The sequence below is a fragment of the Plecotus auritus genome, assembly GCF_963455305.1.
Source record: "Plecotus auritus genome assembly, chromosome: 11".
Taxonomy (NCBI): domain Eukaryota; kingdom Metazoa; phylum Chordata; class Mammalia; order Chiroptera; family Vespertilionidae; genus Plecotus; species Plecotus auritus.
In genome coordinates, this window is record NC_137777.1 from 27,038,140 (window position 1) to 27,064,341 (window position 26,202).

At 40.6% G+C, this 26,202-nt stretch overlaps 1 protein-coding gene across 1 annotated transcript in view; it reads right to left on the reverse strand.

The window, feature by feature from the left end:
* The window catches only part of ENPP2 (ectonucleotide pyrophosphatase/phosphodiesterase 2), a gene marked incomplete at its 5' end in the record, with an annotated part of 106,054 nt that overhangs the window by 74,404 nt on the left and 5,448 nt on the right, over positions 1-26,202 (reverse strand). Inside the window, 1 exon segment of the mRNA XM_080646927.1 lies at positions 3,365-3,467. Within this exon segment, the coding sequence (XP_080503053.1) occupies positions 3,365-3,467 (103 nt within the window).

The following is a 26,202-nucleotide window of genomic DNA, read 5'->3' on the forward strand; positions in this document are numbered from 1 at the left end:
GCTTTGTAGTTTCCTACATGCTACTAGCCCATCTTTTAAATAGCTTTTCCTTCTCCTTGTAAAAAGAGATTCTTAAAGTTATCAAATGAACATGAACAACCTCATTCCTCTTATTATTGTCTGATTTCTCTATGATTCACAAAGAAAAGCTTTGCTCATAAAGTTGTTAGAGAAATTCATTTCATATTTATATCGCTGAATTTCATTCTCACTCACAAACTTTTAACTTTCATGCCACTAAAAATGATAATAAATTGAACTGAGCTTTCAAGTTTATTAGTCAGCCATTCACAAGCTTACAATTTCCCTTCATCTTTCAAGTATTAAGTTGCTTATACTTCAGAGGATATCCCATTTTTCACCTGGAGACTGAAAGAATATCTATCACAAACTTTAGTAAAATAGACTCCACCACAACACCATAAACACACAGGGATGCACATGTACATGAGTGCACACACATCTATATACACATAAATTCTCTTGCCGTCTTAAAGGTGAATCAAACTGGCTGCATCAGATGTAGGTATGGGATAAAGATGTCAAGCTAAATTGCATTTATCACTTACATTTTCTTTGAAAATGTATCTCAGCCATCTCATTTACCTGATTGCCCATTATATTTACCCAACAGAATTATAACTGGCTCTGCTCATTTCACATCTTCTGATACATCTATAGATCTTTTATGATCTGGTAGAAGACACCCTATTCCACCATGACTTCCAATAGATCACCAGGTCCCAACAATAAATCCAGCTAACAAATGTGCTAGTTAATTAATTATAACAGTCTGTTTGCACTGCAACAGCCTTGAAACTAGCAGCCCAGTCCATAGTACAGCAGCTGCATGTGTGTAGGACGTCCTCAGCTATTGCTGAGAGCTCTGAGGAATGACATTTACCAAACAAGGCACTGTGTGCTTCTGAATGGGGGATCGTGCTCTGATCAGTCTGAAGCTGGCCATGTATTAATACCCTTTGTGTTCCTTCTATTTTGTGAAACAACCTGGAAGCACTGAGCTTCCCAGATTTCGGTAAACATCAAAGTGTTGCTGAACACAGGCATGGCTGTCTTTCTTCCCAGTATCTTGTTCTAATATGTATAGAAAAGTTCACCCAGTGTTTCCTGATGTGAAATCTTTGCTGACAGAATAACCAGCCACATGTGTTAATTGAGGGAGGCCCTTTCTAGGCACATATTGCCTTTAATAAGATTAAAATGCTTCAAGTCTCTGCACGATGCCTTCACCCATTTTCCAAAGTGCATCTCTGGTCTTGCCTAAACAGCAGATAAGCTCCATCAATAGAAAAATAAAAAAGTGTGCCAGCATACCAAAATCCTAACACTCAGATTTACTAGTAAATGGCATTATATCTCAAGACTAAGCTTCATATAGATAGACTTTTCATTAATAAATTATTCTAGAAGATACCATAGAGGCCTAAAATAATAGCTGATTTCCTCAAATAATTCAAGAAGCAAATATTTTGTAGTATAGATCACTTAGATTTATTTGAATATAGATCATATTATTTTCCCAGAAGTAGCATTATTTTATTAGTTCTTATAGCTGTTTCTTATAGGGTAGGGAAATAGTTTGTTATACACAAAATATGTTCCATGATTAATAACTGTGGCCTACACTTTCCAAGTTCTCCAGTAAAGAGCACATACAGTAAGAGGCAATGGCACAGAATACATAGAATCATGGGCTTTTATTTTTTTAATCCAGTAGAAAAATTAGAAATCATCTAGATCTGCTCCTCATTGTACAGCTAAGGAAACAGACAGACTTCACAAGTGACTTGTCCAAGACCACACAGCAAGTTATATGAATTCAGGCTGTCAAGTCCAGGACTTTCATGACTGTTTTTCCAAAAATAATGAGTGGCTGGATTTTACACATTCATTAAGGAAACAGCTCCTAATTATCAGTTTCAGCCAAAGTGATATATTAATACAAAACCGGAGAAAGTTCCCTGTAGGGTGCATTGGAAAGATCCAGCAGTGGGCTGCTGAGCTGCTAGCTTGCCCACTCGGCCATCCTAAGGATCAGCTAGACCACCCTCCTCCCCGCTCTCCAGTCTGTGCAGTTACAGTTGGTGTTAATGAGAGTTATACTTGTCTGGAACAAGAAAAAGAAGTCTTTGAAGAGAGCATTTGTTACCAATAAAAACGGGATTCTCCAGCCCAGTGATCCACTCTTCTCTCCCCTCACTCCCCAACAGAAGACAACTCATTGTGTCCATTTGGTTCCCTGGGGGTGCAATTTTTATTATTTGTTTTCTCACTTTTCACCCCAACCACACCCCACTTCAACTCACTAAACTACTTCTCATATAATTCTGGCAAAACACACAAAAGTAACTTCTCAGTATAAGGAAGACTTAGTAATCCAACAATATATGTATATAACATGGTGAATACAAGCTCATGCTAGCTAACCAGAGACAGGTGATAGCCTTTTATAGCAGTCAGGTCAAGAAATACAGAGAAATGCAAAATGCACAGGAAGGCAGACAAAAACATGCTGAGATGTCAGGCAAAGTCAAGAAAATATTGCCCCCTAGAGTACGCATTACTTAATATGTAATTTTTATTTATAAAACCATCAGCAGCTCCAATTTCCAGGAAATTAACCAACTCATTACTTAAGACCTGGTCAGTTAAGCCCCCTCCATCTGCACAAGGAGCTCCTTTATAAGAACTCCCACACTGCTTAGGGCGCAGTGTATTGTAAAAGGAAATGCTTTCACTTCGGTTCTATTAGCTGAGTCTAGGTACACTGTTAAAACTTACCTTTCTCTACGCCAAAAGAAAAAACAATGAGCTCAAATTTGAAGCACCTCCTTTTTAAAAAATCTTTTTCCTATTTTAGGTAAATCTTACTCTGCTAGTCCTAAATTTCTGAAGTTTCTTGAAGTCAGCTCACTGCCTTTTTTACTCCCACTCCTCTTTGCCCCTAGGTCAGAACTTTCTGGAGGTAAGCACTATATCCAGCGCCACCAGATAATCAATCCAATTGACGTATCTCCAATATTATAGCAGCACCTGCTCTCACCACTTCTAGTTAAGCCTTGTCTATTAACAAGACTTCTAATTTTGTCTTAACATGTATGAATTGCAGTGTAGAAAGAATTAAATGGCTAGTTATCATGAAGACATCATAAATGTTCTCTAATTAAAACCACGTTCTCTCACCTGATTGATACACAAAGCTGCTTTTATTTTGGAGAAACCAAGGACTAAATTAGTTATACTGCAAAATTATTTAAAGATGTCTTTCTCACTGAGCTTCTATTGATGACCTAGTGTATAACACTTTTAAAAGGTTGAAAATGCAGGTAGTTGCAACACTTACCTGTAGGAGGGCCTTCATCCCAGTCTTCTGCCCTCTTGATTCGATTTGCTGTGAATCCCAAGCAGATATTGGCTCCAATAGCAAAAGTGAACAGGGACATCACCTAAGGGAATAAAGAGATGGAGTTGTCAAATACAGCTAGACAAGACTGCATCAAATTCTAGGAAGGCAAATGCAAATGACTTCAACGTCACCACCCAATCCCACAGCTTCCAAAATGCACCATCAAGCACTGTCTTCATTTCTCAAAACAACAAAAAGAAAAACAAAATCTGGAGCTGCTTCTGAAGACCAAGCCCTTCCATTCCACCTTCCTCCTACCTGCCGCGCCTGGGACACGCTGCTCCTTGCCATGGCAGAGGGTTCTTGGAAAGCCTTTTGCAGTGTGTTCTCTTTGCCCACACTGAATGCACTGCTTTTTGGGGCTCTGAGCTCAGTCTATTAACTGCATGTAATCCCACCTGGGAGGTTGACAGGCTGCTCTGATTTGTCCAAAGCTCGATTGCATCACAGTCTGTTCACAAATCACAGCCCTGAGCTTAAGAGGCTGGAAACATCACCCTCCTTTTCTCCACCCCCTTATCGGCCCCTCCCCTAACACACACACTTTCATGTGGTTTCCTCTGCTAACATGAGGGTTTCTTGGGTTGCTGGGGCCAATAACAGCTCATGTTCATTTTCCTTCCCTCACAAAAACATGGTCTTTCAAAAAGAAACCAAATGTGTTTTATCCGATAAAAATGAAACAGAACTGGCAAGGGGATTCTACCAGCTTTAAGCTTTGAAGGTATACAATGTAGTTAGTTATAAGGGATCGTCAACCTCACGGCATTATTTAAAAAGAAAAAAAAAAAAAACAGGAAAGTTTTATCATTTATAAACCTAATTGCTTCCCCTTCTCTGTCTCGTGTATTTATTTTTTTTGGCCGTTGAAATGACCTGTTCCTGTTGCCACATTCGCAGCTACTCCTGACTCCTCAAGTATTTCTCAGGACCAAGTCTCCCCAGATTGTAACTAACACAAGAGAAAGCATTATTTTCCCCCTGTTGTGAGAGTTTAGAGAAGTAACTTTTATCACAACACTGGGAATGCCAGCTAAGCAGCAGAAAGTCCTCTGCCCTGGAGGAGGGGGGAAATAATTTGTTTCTGCCTCTTCTTCCCGAAAAACTGTCAGCTTGGTGTGTGTTTGTCAGGGGTGGGAGAGTGGGGCGGCGGGTGGTGGATGGGGAAGCTTTATTAGTGATTGAATTTAGGAAGGAAATCTCAGTGGTGCAAGAATTTATCTTTGAAGAACTGTTTCTCTAGTTATTTCCCGATTAAATGATCATCCAGCCCTCTCCCCCGCCCCCCACCCTGCCCCAAATTGTGTCCTTTGAGGCTATTGTGAGCATTAAAGTTTCTTTATTAAGCTATTTGGCATCCAGGAGCCATTGAAAAGAAATCGAGTCATCTAAATCTGAAAGTTATTTAAATTTTGTATGCTTTTAGGATTCAAATGAGGGAAGAAGGTTCGACCTTGGTTTTTCTCTCCCCAGGCCCAGCGACCATCATTCTCCCACAGCGAACATGCATGTATATAAACAAATACACCACTCACCATGCAACGGAGCAGTGGCTTTGCTTAAATAAAACAGGATAGCACAAAAGCAAGAACTTGTTTATTATAGTGGGCTGCACAGTAGGCCTGGGCGGCATTATATATTCTAGGACTTAGTAACAGCTCATTGAAAAAAAGAAAACACTGGCAAACATTACGTTGCCTTTCTAAAACCTCTTTAGTTGTGCACTCTGGTGAGAGGGCTGGCTCATGAATTTTTCTCTAGAAGTCTCTTACTTTAATCTGTGTGCCATACTGAAATGATTTGGAGTGGGGTATTCAGCAGGGCTTAAAAAAAACAAAAAACCCGTGTAAGATTTTTCTCCTACTTATATTCAATTTCAAGATGCAGGCCAGTTTTTACAGAGACACACTACAAACCAAAAAGGAAAACATCGAGGCAGCCTTTGATGGCATCCTATGCCACGATATTCCCAATGTCCTTCAAACCCTGCCTCCCTGCCCCTCTAACCTCCCCAGCCCCTGCCGGACTCCAGCAACTTTAGATTCTGTCTGACGTTTGATCGTGGAAACTCAGTTTGAGAATGATGAAGGCTCCCCTTGAAAAAAAATTAGACTCAGGAGCTGAACACCATCTCTTAATTTTTTTGACATGCAGAGTAGCTGTGCAAAGAGAAAAGCCGTAAGTATAATGGCCAAGTTGATCCATAATTGGCTTCTGTACAGCACTTGTTACCAATTATCTAAGAGGATTGAGCTCAGTCACTATTTCTGTTCATCATTCTGCCAAAGAACTTTATCTTCTACCAGGTCATTGTGCATATGGAGTTCATTAACAGACACATACACATAAGTGCACATGTGCACGCACACACACACGCAACACCATCTACCATAGCTAACCAGAATTTTACTATAAGACATCATTATATATTAATTCTCAGGAAGATGACCAAAATCCCTACCTTGGGCATCAAATCAATTACAAAATATAATTATCTCTCAAAAAAAAAATACAACTCTCGTTGTCCAAAACTGAGAAAACCAAAAAGTCTGATAATGCATAGACTCAACTAAAGTGACTGACATACAGTCCAAAATATTCTATAACAAAACCAAATTAAGAAAGTTCACCTACTCTGGAGTTTATAAGATTTTTATATAAGGTCATCCATGGTTGGGTCAGTAATCAAGAAAATGTGAGAAAGACTGAAATTAACTTCCAGGATGCTTTACTAATCTAGCTGTACGTCAGAAAACACTGCCCCCTGGCAGAAGAAAACCCAGAACTATAAACAAATCTTTGAAAGTCTCAGGCCCTAAAAATCACTCTGTGGTTCTCAAGCTTTATTAAGCAAAAGAACACCTTGGGAGCTTGTTTAAAGTGTTGATGCCTATGGCCTACTCCCCAAGATTCTGATGTATTAGGTCTAAGGGGTGGGGACAAGGAAGGAGGGTTAGGGACCAGACAAGAACTGGCACAATAGACTATTCTGATGTGAGTAATGTAAAGACCACATTTAGAGAAACAGAGCATTAGAATAAATTACTCTGAGTTCATTTGTTTATGCCCTGAAAGTTGACTGCTCGATCTAATTCATAATGTAATTTTAATATATTATTAATAGCATTTACTGTGGATTGGACATTAAAGTTCAGATCTCTTGGTGACAAACCATGGCTTCTCCTCCATGGAAATCATCCCCAAGCTGTAAGCAGCAGAATGGTCTTTTATTTACCTTGCTGGTGGCACAAAGCAGCAGTGTGTGTGTTGCTTAATTGCAATACAGTAGTTGCATTTATACAAATGCACAGTCTACCTTTTCATGAAATGGCTCTGTGAATCCTTGTTTCCAAGCTCTGATTAAGGTAAGAGGGCTTGAGGTTAACAGTGAGATCTGAGAGAGATGTAATTGAGGGTTGTTACTCTTGCCTCCTGCAGTAATTATGACATTTTCATGAACTGCTTCAAACTTTATCTATATCCAGTTTCTCATTATGCAGAATTAGCATGCCTTGACTTTAACACCATTCCCAGAATACTTCTAACACTAGGATGCTAGAAAATTCACTGACCACCTGATTTTCAGTGGTATCAGTTAGCAATAACTACAGCACATGCACTATGAAAGTAAGAAGACAAATTCCAGGTATATTCTTCAGAGTCTATTTTTAAACTTTTTAAGTCTTGGTTTTCAATTCTGATGTGGTGGAGGGCTGTTAGAAAAGTCAGAATAAAAACAGGCTAGCAGTCCTTTGCCAATCTAAATTGAGCAAGACATTCTAACAGCTAATAGAGAAACAAGCTGGCTCAATTGGCTCCTGCAATCCAGGACTGCAAATGTGTACCAAGTAGACACCACTTAAGATTCTAAACCACAGATGCAAAGTTTTATGAGTAATCTATGTCCCCAGGGGGTTCTCCAGTGGAGAAATAGCATATGCCTATTCAAATGCAAACAGGGCTTGTGCTATTGGTTATTACACAATTGAGAGCGGAAATCAACACTGTCACATCTTTCAAGGGCTTCAATTTATATCATAAACTTCCATGCATTTCATTTACTGCCAATGAAATCTAAGCATAAGCCCCTCCACCAGAACAATCTCAACTAAGAATATTCAATCATTGCACAAATATTCATTAGCTCCTAGCCGTGGTTCTTAACCTTTCTAATGCCGCGACCCTTTAATACAGTTCCCCATGTTGTGGTGACCCCCAACCATAAAATTATTTTCGTTGCTACTTCAATAACTGTAATTTTGCTACTGTTAATGAATCGTAATGTAAATATCTGTGTTTTCCGATGGTCTTAGGCGACCCTGCTAGCGGTTCTCGACCCACAGGTTGAGAACCACTGCTGTAGAGCCTAAAACCAAAAGTTAGCGTGGAATGAAATGAGACTGGAGAGGTTAATAGAGGCCAGTTCACGTGGGGCCTCAATGGTCATGTTAGGTGGTGTTGTCTTTATACTAAAAGCCATGGAAAGGCTTAAAAGGGCTTAAACAGGTGGAAGTTTAATCAGATTTTGAGGTATTAATCTCTGTTCTATGTGGATAAGAATTGGAGGGAGTCAGAAATGAATACAATAGATAAGTTTGGAAACAATGTCAGTGATTCAGGCGAAAGATAGTGATATCTCCCACCCAAAAGGTTATGGGAGTAGTGGAGAGGTAGAAACCCAAGTGAGTCAGGATAAAGACTTGTTAATGAATTGGGTATGGGGGTTGAGGGGCAGAAAGGTGTTAAGTATGACTCCTGAGTTAATGAATATTCAACCATTATGATGACCAAATACATTTTCAGTAGAATCACTTCTTAACTTTTAATTGGCTTATAAGAAAGACATCCATTTGCTAACATTCTAGAATTACATAGTTAAAATAAGGGATAGGCTAGTAGCTTTAAATCATTGGCCAGTAGTTTTAAAAATCAACTGAGAAAGTTGATTTAAAGTAAAGTTATATCTGACTTTAAACACTGAGAATACATTGGTTCATGATTGAGTTTTAAAAAGAATTACCACAACAAAATAATGCAGCTTTGTCCCTAACTCTAGCTTGTAATAAAACATTTTAAAACTCAAAACTCAGTTTAAGTCTACGTCTTTTCAGCTGCCCTGAAACCTGCATGCGAAACATCCAGGTGAATGGAAGAAGGCTGTCACCATTTGGCCAGATGGCACACCAGCATGTGTGTGAACCTCTTGAAAGTTTTCATCTTGAGCCTCCTTTGTAATGTGGATTGTGGAATATCTGAGCACGAGTGGGTGGGTGTATATAACCAGAGAAAAGTGTTTTTTACCCCAAGGTTCACCACAGGGTTGAAGACTCTCATCCATTACCTTCCAGTCTTACATAGGCAGGCTGCGAAGCTGTTCTTAACTCCACTTGTAGGTGAAGAAATGGAGGTTCAAAGAGTGCGTGTCATCTCCTAAGTGGTGTATAAGTGATTGAGCCAAGACTAGAATCCAAGTCCCCTCAGCCAGCTTAGTCCTCTTCACTCTATAACATGGAGTCTCTCTTGCACCCCACAAGGGCCTCAACTCGACACATCTAAGATGCAGCTACCCAAACAACACATTCACCCGCCCCTCTTCATTTCTACTCAAGGAAACTTTAAAACTACTTTTTCTTCTACAACCATTCTTTCATCTAGCTGCTAAATCAGACACTCTACCCAGAGGTTCTATTTATTAATTATAATAATTACCATCGTTTATCAGAGCTTTCTGAATGCTATTAGTACCTAAATTATTTTCCTTTCCCTTTTAGACTCATCCCTTCATCTTCATGCTTATGGATGGGTATTAGAAGTTCATCTCTTAACTGCTCTTCCTTATGTCCTCTCTGCCCCCTTCAAACACCAGTTCATTGAGTTCTCTCTTATTCAACCTGTAATTAATTCCCATTCCTTGACCAGAGAGCCCTACATAAAATGCAAATCTGATGATTTTCCTCGCAAACTTGAAACCTTCTAATGGCTGTCCATCACAGTCATTCTCAAAGTGTGATCCTTGAACTAGCAGGGTTGGAATCACCTAGAAACTTGCCAGAAATTCAAATCCTTTTCAGACCTACAGAATCAGAAACTCCAGGGGTGATAGAACCCAGGATCCAGGTTTTAACAAGCCCACCAGGTGATTCTGATACAAGTTTGAGAACCACTGACCAAGAGGATAAATCCAAACTGCCTACCAAAGTACAAAGGACTCTCAAGGTGACATTAAGCCCCCTGGGTTCGGATCCCAGCTCTACCACTGTTTAACTGTGAGACCTTGCATGACCCTTCTCCATCCTAAGACTTGGTTTTCTCATCAGTTTCCAGCTCATAGGATTCTTAAGAGTATTAGATGAAATAATCCATGCAAATTGCCTAGCACAATGAGTGGCACAGAAGAATGCTTAATAAATGGTAAGTTTTCTTAATTAGAAAAATATTTGCTATTCCTTAATTGTACTACACCTTCATTCCTTATTATATGTTGTTTCTTTGGCCTAGAATGCCCTTCTCCACCAAATCTCCCTGAAAAACTCCAACATAGTCATGAAGATTCAGGTCCAGTGTCACTCCTCTGCAAACCCTCCCCACTCCCTGCTTATACCCTTCCCATGAAAAGCAATGGGGTCCTTTTCTCTGCTCCCACATTATCTGTAATCTCTTTTTAGGCACCTCTACCCCTTGTGATCTCTCTTCAAATGCAGGGACCAGTTATCCTTGCACTCCACAGAGCTTTGCATCTTTCCTGGGAGACAACAGCCAGACAATAAATGTTTGTTGAATGAAGTTACTTGGCATTGAGACTTGACTTGGAACTTGAATTCTTGATCTCTTACTAACTGACTTTGTCACTTCAAGCCCACGTTTCTTCATCTGTAAAGCAGAATTATTGGCTAACTCTGTGCTTTGTAACCCTTTTTTAAGCACTAAAACCCTATTTTCAAGTAAAATCTCAAAAGGAATACCAACATCTAAATTTAGAGTGGCTGTACTTTAACGGGGTGGGAGCCTGGATTCCAGATAACCAGACACCTCCCTTCTCCCAACAGCACCTTCACAGAAACCTGGAAATTCAAAAAGTGCAATTTGTGAAAACAAAACAACAAATATCTAAGTTAAGTCCACTACTTAAATACTTTTCTAAATCCAACCCTGTGTTGTGGTATACACATCCCAAAATCTGACCCAAATTGTCTCAAGTCAGATCTTTCATTGATGAGCCATGGATATTCTCATTCCTGTCAAGCTATTCTCCCCCAAGGAGTCCAGGCTCATTTCTGCATCCACACTTCTCCTCATGCTGATTCTTAGCCCTGAAGTCCTCCTCTTTCCAATGCACTCATCCAATTCTTAGTCAATCCATAGCCTTCCTCAGGGCTCAGCATCTTCACAATATTCCCCCTCTTAACTGCAGCACCCACTGCATCATCCTCAGTTCAAGAACACCTAAATTCTACCCAAAGACGTTTGTCTCTTGTATCTCTAGGCTTCCCTGTTTTATCTGAGTATTTCTTGTCTTAACAATAAGAGCATAAATGCCCAAAGAACAGGAGAAAGAAACCACTTGATATAGAGACTAAGAACCTGGATTCTAGAGCCTGACTAACCTGGGTCTGCCACTTTCAAGCATGAGACCTTGCTTAAGTTCTCTAACATTTGGGTGACTTTTAACAACAACTATAAAATGATAGTCACCCAGGGTTGATATGAAGACCAAATTACATAATGCATGTTAAGCAAGTAGCTCAGTGCCTGAAACATAGAAAACACACAAATATTAGCCATTATTATATACAGGGGGATAAAGACTGCATCTGCTATCATGTTCTCAGCATTCAGCAAAGCGCTGGGCACATAATAGGTGTTTAGTAGTGACATGGGTTCTAGGAAAATTCCTTTTTACTTATGGTGAGATTATATGTAAATTAAAATTAGAAATGCTATGAATCACTCTTTCTGCATCCTCACTAACCTCAGGAGAAAATGAGCAGCACTTACTTGGCAAAGGGTAGGATGACTCTGGAGGCAGCTTTCAACTACAGGTTTCAACTACAATAATAAAGACCCTCTATTTGGATTGGAAAGCCACAAGAATTTGAGTTACAACTCAAGACATTTGTTTGAACTCAAACCTAAAAGGAAGTGTATGCTTGCTACTGGAATGGAATAATCACATGCTCAGCAGCACAATGATTTCCTCTTGGGGAGGAAGCAAAACTGCCATTTCTGTGATTCCCGTTGCAATTGAACAATAGCTACAGACTTTCACAAATTAGAAATAAAAGGGAACTTCCCCCACTTGATAAAAGACTTTACAAAAAACTCACAGCTAACATTATACATAACAGTAAAAGATTAAATGTTTCCCCCTAAGATCAGGACCAAGACAAGCATGTCTTCTCTCACCACTTTTATGCAGTATTGCATTTCTAGCTAGGGCAATTAGGCAATAAAAACAATTAAAAGGTATTCAAATAAAAAAGGAATAAAACTATCTATATTCATAGATGACATGACCCTGTATATAGAAAATTCTATTGAATATATAAAAAAGCTACTAGAACTAATAAGTAAGTTCTAGAAAGTTGCATAATACAAGATAAACAATTAAAAATCAGTTATAGTTCTACACATTAGCAATGGACAATCTGAAACGAAATTAAGAAAACAATTGTAGTTATAATAGTATCAAAAACATCTAAAATACTTGGGGATCAATTTAACAAAAGAAGTATGAAACTTGTACATGGAAAACAAGAGAGGATCACTGAAATAATTATAGTATAAAGGACCTAAAGAAGTGAGAAGACATTCACATTCATGGATTGGAAGACATAAAATTTGCTAAGAAGGTAAAAGGACCTACAGAATGGGAGAAAAATTTGATAAATATTTTCTGATAAAGGTCTAGTGACTAGCATATATAAAGAACTCTTACAACTCAGCAATAAAAAAGACACACAACCCAATTTTTTAAATGGTCAAAGGATTGGAACAGGCATTTCTCAAAAGAAGACATAAATGGATAATAAGTACATGAAATGATGCTCAACATCATTAGTCATTAGGGACATGCAAATCAAAACTACAACGAGATACAACTTCATACCCACTAGAATGGCTAAAATTAAAAAAATAATAATGAGTATTGGAAAGGATGAGAAAAAATTGAAATCCTCAGACATGATTGGTAGGATTGTAAAATGGTGCAGCCAATTTGGGAAAGTTTGGCTGTTTCTCAAAATGTGAAAATTGAGTTACCATATGACCCAGCAATTTCATTCTCAGATATAAATCCAGAGAACTAACAATTTATGTTTACACAAAACCTTGGGCATAAATATTCATAGCAGAATTATCAACTAATAAATAAACAAAGTAAAATATATTCATGCAATAAAATATTACTCAGCAATAAAAAGGAATGAAGTTCTGATACATGCTATAACATGAATGAACATTGAAAAACATCATGCTAAGTGAAAATAGCCAGACATAAAGGTCACATATTGTATGATTCCATTTATATGAAACATCTAGAATAGGTAAATCCAAGAGAAACAAAGAGTAGTGGTTGTCAGGTGATGCAGGAGTGACTGCTTTTGGGTATGAAGTTTTGTTTGGTGTAATGAAAACATTCTAACATTACATAGTGGTGATATTTGCACATCCCTGAGAATGTACTAAAACCCACCGAAATGTACAGCTTAAAAGGATGGACTTTATGGTTTAAGAAACATACCTCAAAAAGAGGAGAGGCCGAAACCGGTTTGGCTCAGTGGATAGAGTGTCGGCCTGCGGACTGAAGGGTCCCGGGTTCGATTCCGGTCAAGGGCATGTACCTTGGTTGCGGGCACATCCCCAGCGGGGAGTGTGCAGGAGGCAGCTGATCGATGTTTCTCTCTCATCGATGTTTCTAGCTCTCTATCCCTCTCCCTTCCTCTCTGTAAAATATCAATAAAATATATTTAAAAAAAAAAAAAAAAAGAGGAGAGGAAGGGGACTAAAAAGGGCGGGGGAGGGGGGCGGTGGGCAGAACTAGTGAAATTATCACTGCATGGAAGCAAATTCCAACGCCTCTGAACTCACAGAAAAGGAACATTAACCTTGGCCTTTGGCTCTCAGGTCAGTGCTTTCAAAGCTGTCTCCAGAGTCACCTCAGTTGCCCTCTGAACCTACCAACAGGAAGAAGCATTTGATTCGTGGTATGGACCTATTTTAACCAGCCTCTGTGTATGATGAAACCAGAACATTCCTAGAAATAGAAGGATTTCCAGGGGCTTTCTCAGGGCACGTCAGGCCCTCTGCCATACCACTTTCATCGGGTGTCCCATTTCATTTTATTTTCAAATAAAATAGCTTAAGAAGAGAACCCAGTTCGCACCTACAGATCTCAAGGGGTTTGAATCTTAATGGCAAAAAACTGTAATCAGAATTTGTGGGACAGTTGTGGGAATTTAAGAGCAATGCCTTGAAACAACCTGGATGAACCTTGAAGGCAATATGCTAAGCTAAGTAAGTCAGACAGAGAAAGACAAATACCATATGATCTCACATGTGGAATCTAAAAACAAACAACAACATAACCAAGCTCATAGATACAGAAAACAGATTGGCGCTTACCAGAGGTAGGGAGTGAGTGTAGGTGGAATTGAAAAACTGGATCAAAAGGTACAAACTTAAAATTCACGGAGATGCAATGTGCAGCATAATTATAGTTAACTAGAGGCTCGGTGCACGAATCTGTACACAGGTCGGGTTCCTTGGCCTGTCCAGCAATCGGGGTCCATCGGGGCCAGCCAGCCGGGAGGAGGGATCGCAGAAGGTTGGCTGATGGCAGGAGGTTGGCTGTCAGAGTGCACTGACCACCAGGGGGTAGCTCCTGCATTGAGCATCTGCCCCCTGGTGGTCAGTGTGTGTCATAACGACTGGTCAACCGGTTGTAATGGTCACTTAGGCCTCTATATATATAGATAGTACCATATCGCATATTTGAAAGTTGCCAAAAGAGCGATCTTAAAAGTTCCCATCACGTGAAAAAAAAATGTTACTATGTATAGTGATGGATGTTAACTAAAATTACTGTGGTGATCATTTTGCAATATATACAAATATTGAATCATTATGTTGTTCACCTGAAAGTAAATAATATTATATGTCAATTATATCTCAATTTAAAAAAAGAACAACGCCTTGCATTTGAAGAACATTTCTTTAGAAACAAAAAAACAAAACAGCCTTGTAAGTCAGAAGAATCAAGGCTACGTGCCCATGTTCAAATACCTATTAATTGGGGAACCATCTTTTTCTCCCTGATTTCCCAATGAGGATTACAAAACTGGCAAGATGTAAAAGGAATGGAAATTTCAACTATTTGCTAGAAGAAATTTGAATCTATTTAAAGTATAGAATGTGATTAATGTTTGATAAGTCTTGAACACTTGATAATGTTTCCTAATTCAGAGTATATCAGAAGCCACAGATAAACTTCTACTCTAGGCTGACCTTGTTCTGACCTCCAAAAAAGAAGAATTGGCTAATAATGAGGAAATGATCAGAACCATGGGTGTCATAGCCATGTCATTTCAAAACTCCTAAGAGATAAAAGAAAATGCTGGACATTGTGAGACAACTGCCCTAAACTTTGAAAATCCAGAATTTTACAAATTCATATAATATTGGATCAACGCAAATTTAGTAAGTACTAACTACATTAGCTAATGCTAATTGAAAGCTTACTTTGGGCCACGTACTACTTGCTATCAGGGATATTGAGATAAAAAGCATACTTTAATGGGGAGATTGGGAAGTCCATAGTTTGTTAAAACATGCTATCCTATCATTCACCTATGCAATGGGTATGTGTGGAGGATCTGGAGAACCGGCTCACTCAATCTCTATTCCACCCCACCTCCATGGGCCCTCCTGTCTTTGGGTTTTCTTTTATCTTTATTGTTCAGATTATTACAGCTGTTCCTCTTTTTTCTCCTCCCATAGTTCCCCTCCACCGGTTCCCACCCCACTCCAGGCCTTCCCCTGCCCCCCAACCCCCGCCCCACTGACCTCGTCCATAGGTGTAAGCTCTTTGTTGAATCTCTTCCCACACCCCCCACAACCCCTTCCCCCTCCGAGAATTGTCAGTCTGCTCCCTTTCCATGCCCCTGATTCTATTACATTCACCAGTCTGTTCTGTTCATCAGGTTTTTTATTCATTTGATTTTTAGGTTCACTTGTTGATAGATACGTATTTGTTATCACTTTGTTGTTCATAATTTTTTATCTTTACCTTTTTCTTCTTCTTCCTCTTCTTAGAGAATACCCTTCAGCATTTCATATAATACTAGTTTGGTGGTGATGAACTCCTTTAGCTTTTTCTTGTCTGTGAAGCTTTTTATCTGACCTTCAATTCTAAATGATAGCTTTGCTGGGTAGAGTAATTTTGGTTGTAGGTTCTTGCTATTCATCACTTTGAGTATTTCTTGCCACTCCCTTCTGGCCTGCATAGTTTCTGTTGAGAAATCAGCTGACAGTCGTATGGGTACTCCCTTGTAGGTAACTAACTGTTTTTCTCTTGCTACTTTTAATATTCTCTCTTTGTCTTTTGCCCTTGGCATTTTAATTATGATGTGTCTTGGTGTGGTCCTCTTTGGTTTCCTCTTGTTTGGGGTTCTCTGCGCTTCCTAGACTTGTAAGTCTATTTCTTTCACCAGGTAGAGGAAGTTTTCTGTCATTATTTCTTCAAATAGGTTTTTAGTACCTTGCTCTCTCTCTTCTTCTGGCACCCCCATAATTCGGATGTTGGTACACTTGAAGTTGTCCCAGAGGCTCCTTACACTATCTTCATATTTTTGGATTATTTTTTCTTTTTGCTTTTCTGGTTGGGTGTTTTCTTGTTTCTTTGTATTTCAAATCTTTGACTTGATTCTTGGGATCCTCTAGTCTGCTGTTGAATCTCTGTATATTATTCTTTATTTCAGTCAGTGTATGCTTAATTTCTGATTGGTCCTTTTTCATATCCTTGAGGATCTCACTAAATTTCTCAGAGGTTTCTAGAAGATTCTTGAGTAACCTTATAACCATGGTTTTGAACTCTGTATCAGTATTTTGCTTTCATCCATTTCTTTCATTTGTGACTTGTTTCTTTGTCTCTGCATTTTGGCTGCTTCCCTGTGTTTGTTTCTATGTATTGGGTAGCTGCTAAGTCTCCTTGAGTTGATAGAGTGGCCTTGTGTGGTAGGTGTACTGTAGGGCCCAGTGGCTCAGCCTCCCCAGTCACCTGAGGTGGATGCTCTTGGTGCCCCCCTTTGTGGGCTGTTTTGCACAGTCCTGTTGTAGTTAACCCTTGATTGCTGTTGGTATCACTAGGAGGAATTGACCTCCAGGCCAATAGGCTGTGAGGACCAGCTGTGTCTATACTGGAAGAACTGTTGCCCAGGAGACACCCTTATGGGACAGGACTTGCTTCAGTGGGGCTTTGGTGCTCACTGAGTCTGCCCCTTGAGTGTGTCTCTTATGGATGTAAAGAATTGTAATCCAGTATGGTCTCACTCTGATCACTGGGTACACTGGCTCTTGGATCTCAAAGGAGGTGCAAGGTCGGCCATTGTCTGGGGCACCCAGCAGGAGCTACAGAGACATCTGCAGATTCCTCCTCTTTGTATGGGGTTTGGAAGTGCCCAGATGAGGCCCAGCTGTGAAGCAAGGCAGGCTGCTGCTGCCAGGCTTTTGGAAGCTCTGGGGCTCTCTGACCAGCTGTAGTTTGACAGGTTTTAGGCAGAAAAAGGACAGGCCATTCATATACAAAAGCCGATGTACACAGCTTGGGTGGGGTTGTAAATTGGGTGGAGCGGGGTCTCTGGGAATCACCAGGGCAGAGCAAATAGCAATGGCTGCCAGTCAGCCCTGCACTGGAGAGATCCCTGGGTCTCCGCATCCCGTGCCCCCATGCAGGAACAATGATCGCTGGGAGCACCTCTGAGAGAAAGCCGCCCTCGCGTTCCTGTCCTGATACCAAACAGTCCAGTTTCTCCCCGTATGTGTCTGGGTCCCCCAGAGTCTTGCCTGGAACTGGAGTTCAGAGAAGCGGAAGCTTGTATCTCTCGCCCGATTAAAAGAGCAGCACATACAGGTGCAGCTCTTTCTGCGCCTCCATACCTCTTACCAGTCTCACTGTGCTTTCTTCACCTCTCTAGTTGTGGAACTTCCACTCAGCCAGCTTTCCCACGGTTCTGGGTGGTAGTTGTTCTGCCTTTTAGTTGTAATTTTGATGTGGTTGTGAGAGGCAGCAAGTATAGGTGTTTACCTATGCCGCCATCTTGGTTCTCCTGTCCTGTCTTACAGTTTTTTTGTAGAATGAGTTATACATACAGTTTATAGACTCTGCCAATTATGCCCCTGACATTGTCATTATGTGCAAGAGGAGATCTGTATGCAGAATTGAGACAGGATCCATCATTCTACCCCTGTTAGTGGTTTCTCTGGGAAAATAAGACTGTGGAATGGGAGGTTTTCTGCACTATTATTTTCATGTCCATTCTTCAGCTTTCTAAGCATCAGGAGATATCTGTGGAGGTGACATACATGGTAGTAGCTTCCTGATTTCTGAATCAAGGATGTGGAGGGTATGTTCTTGAACTCAATATTCCAGTGACAGATAACTGCCATGTACTATGTACCATGGACTGACTCAAAATTCAGAAATACCTTGACAGGTTGAAATCAAAAGTTGAAAAAAAGTGGAGAGAGAACCAGATCAATCTATCTGGAATAACATCCTTGAAAAAGAATACTAGGAGAGTCCAGAATTGACAACAATTCTTGTAAAAGAAACCTGGGAGTTTTTGTTACCTACAAGTTCTGTAGAAACCCATTCTTTTTCTTTCTTTCTTTTTTTAAAATATATTTTATTGATTTTTTTTACAGAGAGGAAGGGAGAGGGATAGAAAGTTAGAAACATCGATGAGAGAGAAACATCAATCAACTGCCTCCTGCACACCCCCTACTGGGGATGTGCCTGCAACCAAGGTACATGCCCTTGACTGGAATCGAACCTGGGACCCTTGAGTTCGCAGGCCGACACTCTATCCACTGAGCCAAACCGGTTAGGGCTAGAAGCCCATTCTTGACCAGAACTCTAAATGACCTCATTTTAGCTTAGGTTCGTTTAATAAACAATCATTACCCAGATACAGGAGAGAGAAGTTCAGCAGAGCCTCGTACTGTCTGGACTCCATCTGGGTTGTGTTCACCTCTGGGTGTTTCATTTTAGGACAACCCTACTAGACAGCATCGAGAGGGGCATGATCAGAATGATGAGGAGTCCATAGTACCCAATTCAGTCATTGATCACTCATTTGTTTATTTATTCAACAAAATTTTATTAAGCACCAACAGCCGTGGGCAAACTACGGCCCGCGGGCCGGATCCGGCTGTTCTATCCGGTTCTCTTGCTCTCCCCTCCGCTCCTTTACTTTGAATTTATATTAGTTCACACAACTCCATCCATGCTTTTGTTCCGGCCCTCTGGTCCAGTTTAAGAACCCATTATGGCCCTCGAGTCAAAAAGTTTGCCCACCCCTGAGTCCTAGGATGTTTCAGGCATTGGAGATACAAAGTGAGCAGAATAAAAGCTCTGTTCCATGGTCCCCCATTCTAGTGGGAGAAGAAGTATAATGTCAGGTAGTTGAAAAATGATAAGAAAAACAAAGCAGAGCAAGAGAACAGAGGTAATGGGAAGAGCTATTTTCAATTAGGTGGCACTGAGGTCTCTCTGAAGAGATTATATCTGAACACAAATGTGGATGGAAGAACCAGATGTCTTCAGGAGTAGCAAGTGGAAGGCCCTGAGATAGCAGTAGCCCTGTGTGTGATCAGGAAGGCCAATGTGGCTGGAGTGGAGGGAGAGATGGGGCAAGGAATAGCAGATGATGTCAAAGAGGTGATGGGGGCTGCTGGCTCATGCAGGACCTCAAAAGTCATAGTGGAACCTTTGGGTTTCCTTTTAGGTGTGATGAGAGGCTACTGGAAGGATCTGAACCAGGCAGGCAGTGACATAATCCAATTTGTGTTTCAAAAGGCTCACTCTCACTGGTATTGAGAGAATGGATATTTAATGAGCTCCCCTTCTGGCAAGTGGTTAAGGACCCTGTGACCTTGCAACCTGGGTGCCCTGCATGAATGGTGGGAGATGGTGGGTGTGGCTGTCTTTCTTTAATATTCAAAGGGGCAATGCAAGGCATATGAGTTTTATTGTATTTATCTCCTTAGGCAAAACTAAAAGTTACAGGAAGCATGCCTCATCTCATAATAAGAGGAACTTTCTAACAATCAGTGCTGTCAGCGTTCTCTTACAAAAAAATAAAAATAAAATAAAATTCCCAGTCACTATTCAAGGAAAGGCTGGGTGCTGCTGGTCAGGAATTCTTATAAAGTCTTTAAACTCAGAGGAAGATTGGCTATACAATATGTAAAGTCCTTTCCAACTCTGAGCATCTATTATTTTCCTCTTCTTAAAACTCTTAGGGAGCTGAATTCTCACTCTGTAACTACCACCAAAGAGCTACTCAAATGATTAAACAACCAGAATTCAGTTCTGTTTTCTGGATAAACCAAAAGGAAAGGGAAGGATCCTTACACACATCTTGTTCTTACTCTTTTGTCTCTTGAAGGAAATATACAGATCGATATAGCTAGGTATGGACTGATACAAAATTAGTGTGTGCAATTTAATTAATGCAAGTAAATGGAACACTGGCCAGGGTTAAGGAGAAAGAAACACCTTTCACAAAATAATTTGATAGACTTAAGCAAGAGATGAAGTAACATACTTTTGGGTTGACCTAGAAGATGGGCCTAAGACAAGCTGGCCTTATATTGCCTCTCCCAGCTTTATAGGCCTCTCATAATCCTTTGTGAACACAGAGCCACTTCAAAGTTGAAATCCAATAACCCCAGCTTGCCACTAGAGTATTATGCAAGAAAATCAGAAGTAAGTTCTGGCCCTCACATTGTCCTGCTAAGCTTCTGATACTCTTAGAAGAGATGTTATACAACTTGTTAATTATAAAATCCTGGGCTACTGGGCTTGGTTACTAGCTGTGGGCCTTGGAGTTAGGAACCCACTCTGGACCTCCAGTTCCTCGTATGTAAAAAGGGAGTCATCCCAGTGCCTTCCTCAGCGGGTTGTTGTGGGGATTAAATAAAATAATCCATGTGGGGTTCATTGTCGATAACCACAGCTGCCATCTGCTGAGCTAGAATGTGCCAGACATCCTACAGAAATGATCTCACTGAATTCTCAACAATCTTGCACAGCACATATTGCTTTTTCTTTTTCAGACACTCACAGAAGTTTAAGGTATTTGCCCACGTTTACAAAGGTTCATTTAAACTCGGATCTACCTACCTAACCAGAGTCCCACTTCTAAGCATTTCTTGCTATAGTCCACACCATTGTGGTACATTTAGTTTCCTTACTTTTATTTTTTTTAATCTTTACTGTTGAAAGTATTACATTTGTCCCCTTTCCCTCCCCCCCCCCCGACCTCTTCAAGCCTGCCCCCACCCCCTGTCAAGGCCTTCACCACCCTATTGTCTGTGTCCTTACTTTTAAAACAACGTCCTCCAATCTCAAGTTTGGAGGCCAGTGGAAAGAGTTTTCTCTAGTGCCTTTCACAGTTCAGAAACAGAAGAGATTCTGTCAAGTTTTTCATGTGGGCACCCACTGGAGGTTGGAGCCGTTATACCCACATACTCTTTTGTGTCATCTGAGCAATGCAGCTGGTTTTGCACGCCTTTAGGTTTGGGGCTGGTTAAGTCTCGGTCACAGATGTATATAGCCTGTAGCCTCATGTGATAAAATATTTTGCAAAAGATGCTATTTTCTCCTTTGCCCAGTCTTCCCTCCCTTTCTGCAGCTGTTTCCACTTCTTCCTGAGAATGGATAAAAAAAAATTCTGAAACTTATTTTTGCTTAGTCTCATGTGACCTTACTATTGACAATGACCTGATTGTTTCAGCCCAACTACAGCACAGTGCATGAGATGCCAGCGCTAAGAACAAAGATCATCACCTGACGGAGCTGACAGCAATCTCTGTATTGATTCCTCTGGCGACACACATCATATTCTAATCATAATGACACTAAGCACAGGAAAAGCTACTGTGGGCTGGGAGCCTCCACTTACTAAACATATAACAGAGGATTTGGCATTCATTCATTTGCTTATTCATCCATTTATGCAGCAAATATTTTATTGAGAACCTAATGTGTTCCAGGTACTCTTTTAGGCCCAAAAGACACCAGCAACTAACAAGAGAGCCTAAATACCTGCTTGTGGAGCTTACATTTTATTGGATGGAAAAAGACACAAAATATATAACTATATCAATTAGTGCTGAGCAATGAATAAAGAATATATAGGGAGGTGTGAATGATGAAAGAATGCCGTTAGCTCTTGAGCCACACAAATAAGACTATTAGAATAATCCTATTTAGGAGAAGAGTTGGAATAATATGCCCAAAGTCAGCCAGTCTGTATTAGAATAGGGATTGGCCATATTCTAATAATAACATTAGTAAATACAGCAACAATAATAACATCTTAAGGTGATTATATAAGTGCATGAATTACTTATCAAATCCCAGTTTATGAGTAAAGAAACCAAGACTCAGAAAGATGAAATCATTTGCTCCAGGCTACAGGGCAAGTGGTGGGGATGGGGAAAGGATTTGAACGAAGTCTGAGTGGTTCAAAGTCCCTGATCTTTCCGCCATACCTTGCCCTGGCTATTGAGTTTGACTGGTCAGAATTTGTTCTTACTAAGCTGAAGGTTCCTCAAGGGCAAGGATTGCATCTCCATTGTCTCCTGCAAGTTATAGAACATCTTTTACAGAAAGTGTTAAACTTTCTGCATCTGGACCAGCTGCCTTCCCCACACAGACAGAAATCTAAATACCCAAGAAAGGTGGCTGCCCATTCTATGTCTCAGACCTTCTTAACTTCCCTTGGCAGAGGTTTGCAGTGTGTAATTAGCATGGAGGGCAGTACTACCCTTGAACCCCAGAGTGCCGCATGTCTCTCAGAGTTCAGGATGCAATGGCAACCTGCTAGCATTAGCTCAACCTCCCTGAAACACCCGCCTTTCCACGCGGACTTGTGACTTGGACAGACTTATTTGCTTCTTTATTAGATTTGTGTTTGTCTAAGAATGAAAGGAATAAACAAGTGGGATTCACACGCCCTGCATTGTAATCAAGATCACGATCCCAGAGGGTAAAGGGAGCATTGTGATGCATCTGAAGAGGGGGCAGACTCTTAATGCATCACCCAGCTCCAGCCCAACAATACTCTCTCCACACTCCTCAGCAGTGGCGCGTGCTGCTGTACTTGGCACTTACCAGCACATTGTGACCAACCCAGAATGGCTGAATGGTTTTTCTCCTCATTGTTGCTCAAATTGTTTCGTGGGAGTACAACACAGCTAAACGGAAACATTCTGAGAACAAGTATAACTTTTTTCTCTTTTTGGTTAAGAATCAGTGAAAAATAGATAGTTTTTAAAGTCAGGCAAATGTAGGCTCAAACTTCAGTCCTGCCACTTACTGGTTGGCTGAGTTTGGAAACTGTGACTCATTGGACTTCTCAGTTCTCAGTGCAGAGAACTTCCCTGACCACACTGCCTCCCCACCCAGGTATGCTCTTTCTCACTCCATCCTTCTGTCTTGCAACACTTAACCCTAATTCCTGGCATACGTGCCCCTCCCACTGGACTGTAAGCTCCACACGTCTATGTCCCTTCCCATGTATCCCCAGAGCCTAGTACAGTGCTTGGCACACAGGAACATTCAATAAATAGGGGTTGAGTAAATTAACAAAGGAAGATAATGGTAAAGAAAGAGGAAAGAAAATGTAACCAGAGTGTCGATGTTGAGGGTTGAGGCAGGAGAGAAAAGGGATCAGGCAATTGTCCTGCAGTTTTACTCTGTGAAATTTGTAGCAGTGTCGCTGGGGCCTGCTCCCTCCATTTCTCCTTAGCCAGGCCCCAGTTCTCAAGAATTCTCTAGATTCTAGAAGAATGCTAAGCCCCAACCCTAGAAAATGATGCCACTTTCTGGCCCATTGTCCCCTGTACCCAAAACATGCTGGAAACATTGTAAAACCCTGTTGATGATGTCCACATCATCATATTCATGCTGCTTCTCTTTAACAAAGACTGCAGACATCTTGGCCACCATATCGACTAGTCATGAATTGTTTGTTACAATGTTGAACATTTGTCCAATCTTTTCAAGGCCTCCACTCCCTTTCTTCTCAGGGAACAAACTTATCTTCTTATCTCCTCAAAAGATCAAGGCTATTCTAATCTGCTTAATATGCACTTTATACAGATTTTTAAAAAAGATTTTAAAATTGATTTTTAGAGAGAGAGGGAGGGAGAGGGGGAGAGAAACATCAATGTCAGAGCAAAACATCAGTGTGCTGCCTTCTGCATGCCCCCTAATGGGGATCGAACTCAAAACCTGGGCATATGCCCTACCGGGGAATCAAACTGGCAACCTTCAGGTGCATGGGACAACGCTCCAACCAACGGAGCCACACCAGCCAGGGCAATACAGAGTTTATTCCTAGTGAATCCATACACAAAATATGCTTTGGAGGATGAGGAATACTGGTAAAAACTGATTTCCCCCCTTGTATTTTGCCTTGGGATCAAGTTATAGATTGAGGTATTGCTGAGGAAAAAGGCTTGCCTTGTGCTATTTGGTAAGGCCATTCTCTGGCAGCCTGGCTACATTTGTAGTCAATCTGGAGCCATTGGGAGTGGAAATTAGAACTATAAATATCAGAGGCAACAGTTCAGGGTCCAGCAAAAACGGGATGAACATCCTGTAACATCTCACAACAAAACTTCCAAAGCAAACGTAGCCGGCCCAGGACTAACAGATGTACTCAGGCCAAGACCTCTCTCACAAAGAAGCTGGAAAAGCACCTGCAATAGCTGTCACCTGACAAGCAGGGCCACCATGCTCTGTGAGCTTCCTGTTGAAGTGTCTGTCATCCGACCACTGTCAGTGCTCCCGACCTTTGCAAACGCTACTTTGACCCTACTTGGAAATAATGCTTATTTGAAATAGAAATAACAAGTGTTTTGTGGATCACCTGTCAGGTACTCTTCTAATTGCTCTTTAGACATCATCTCATTAAACTCCAGCCACAATCATCCAAATAGGTATAATTATTATCTGTAATTCATGGGGGTAAGGGGTGCGGGGAGGGGGGGTTGAGGTACAGAGAAACTGTTGACTTCACTGGGGCTTCAACAGTGTGGCCCCAGGGACTCAGCACTTAACCAACACACCATCCCGTCTGCTTTGTCTTTCAGGTGGATGCTTTTAATAAGAAGTCACGAATCAGTTTCCCCATTGTTAAAGCCATTTAAGACAAATGCAATTGACAATGACCTTCAGGTCAGCTGTAGTAAGAGCAGAAGTTTTGCAATTCAACAGACCTTGGTTTGAATTCTAAGAACTATGAGACCTTGCCCAGTTAAACCTCTTCAGGCCTTCATTTTTCATTCTAAAAACGGAAATAACAGTTACTCCTTCAGAGGGTGGTTTTGTAAAGGGCTATATAATAAATATTGTAGGTCTTGAGGGCCATCCACAATCACTGTATCACAACTCTTCAGCTTGCTAGCGTGAAAGCAGCCACAAATGGGGGTGGCTGTGTTCCAATAAAATTTAATTTTAAAAAACAGGTGGTGACCAGATTTGACCTGCAGGCTGTAGTTTGCCAGCCCCTGGTTTTGAAGATTACATGAGATAATGTATGTGCTTTGCATGATTCTTAGAATACATCAAGTCATCAAAAATGGTAGCTTAATTCTGGTGCCAGCATGAGACGGTCTGAAGCCTTCTTGGTTAAATGTATAATTTTCATAGACTTTTGAAAAATTATCAACACTTTAACCCCCCCTCCCCCATATGGCCTTATAGGCAGGGTTGCCAGAGATAATATTTTTTCTAGTATTTTTAATCTTTGGGACATATTTATACTAAAAACATACTCACTGATTATTTGAAATTGAAACTTAACTGGCAGATCCTGAGTTTGTTTATGTTATTGTTGTCTGTTTTGTTTTGTTGTCTGTTTGTTTGTTTTTTTCAAAATGTGGCAACCCTACCTATAGACCTCTAAAAATTTGGGAACCATTGGTTTTATTTATAACAAGAATAACCGAACACAAGCAACATTTTGTTCTTTTGGGGAGAAAAGATTACATTCTTAGGGAATTATCCCCAAGATTCAAAAGTAATAAGTCCCCTGGGTAGGAGCCACCGAAACACTCTGAGATGGCCAGGGCTCTGCACTCGCAGGTGCCAAGAACAGGCTTAGGTCACCCAAGGAAAAGCGCAATAATCTTGCATTTGTTCCTGCTGATTCAAGTCAAGCAGCTTCCTGGAAAATGTGAGGTGCCCCTCATGTCACTATGTTGAATTAATAGTGGAGCCATATTAATGATGGAAAAATTCAATTCTATCCAACGGCTCCAACATTTTGCAGTTAGATGTGTCGGTAATCAAACTGTAGACTGAGAAAGCCCATTTTGTCAGTAAACAGAACTTCCGAGTGGAGAAGAAATATTCTGTGCACATAAAGACAGGCGCCTAAATTCCCGATAAATATTTGATAATTAAGATGGGGATGGAGTCAGTACCTTCAGGTAGCAGATATTTTCCAACAAGTAGGATGATAAAATCATTTTTAAGGGATTTG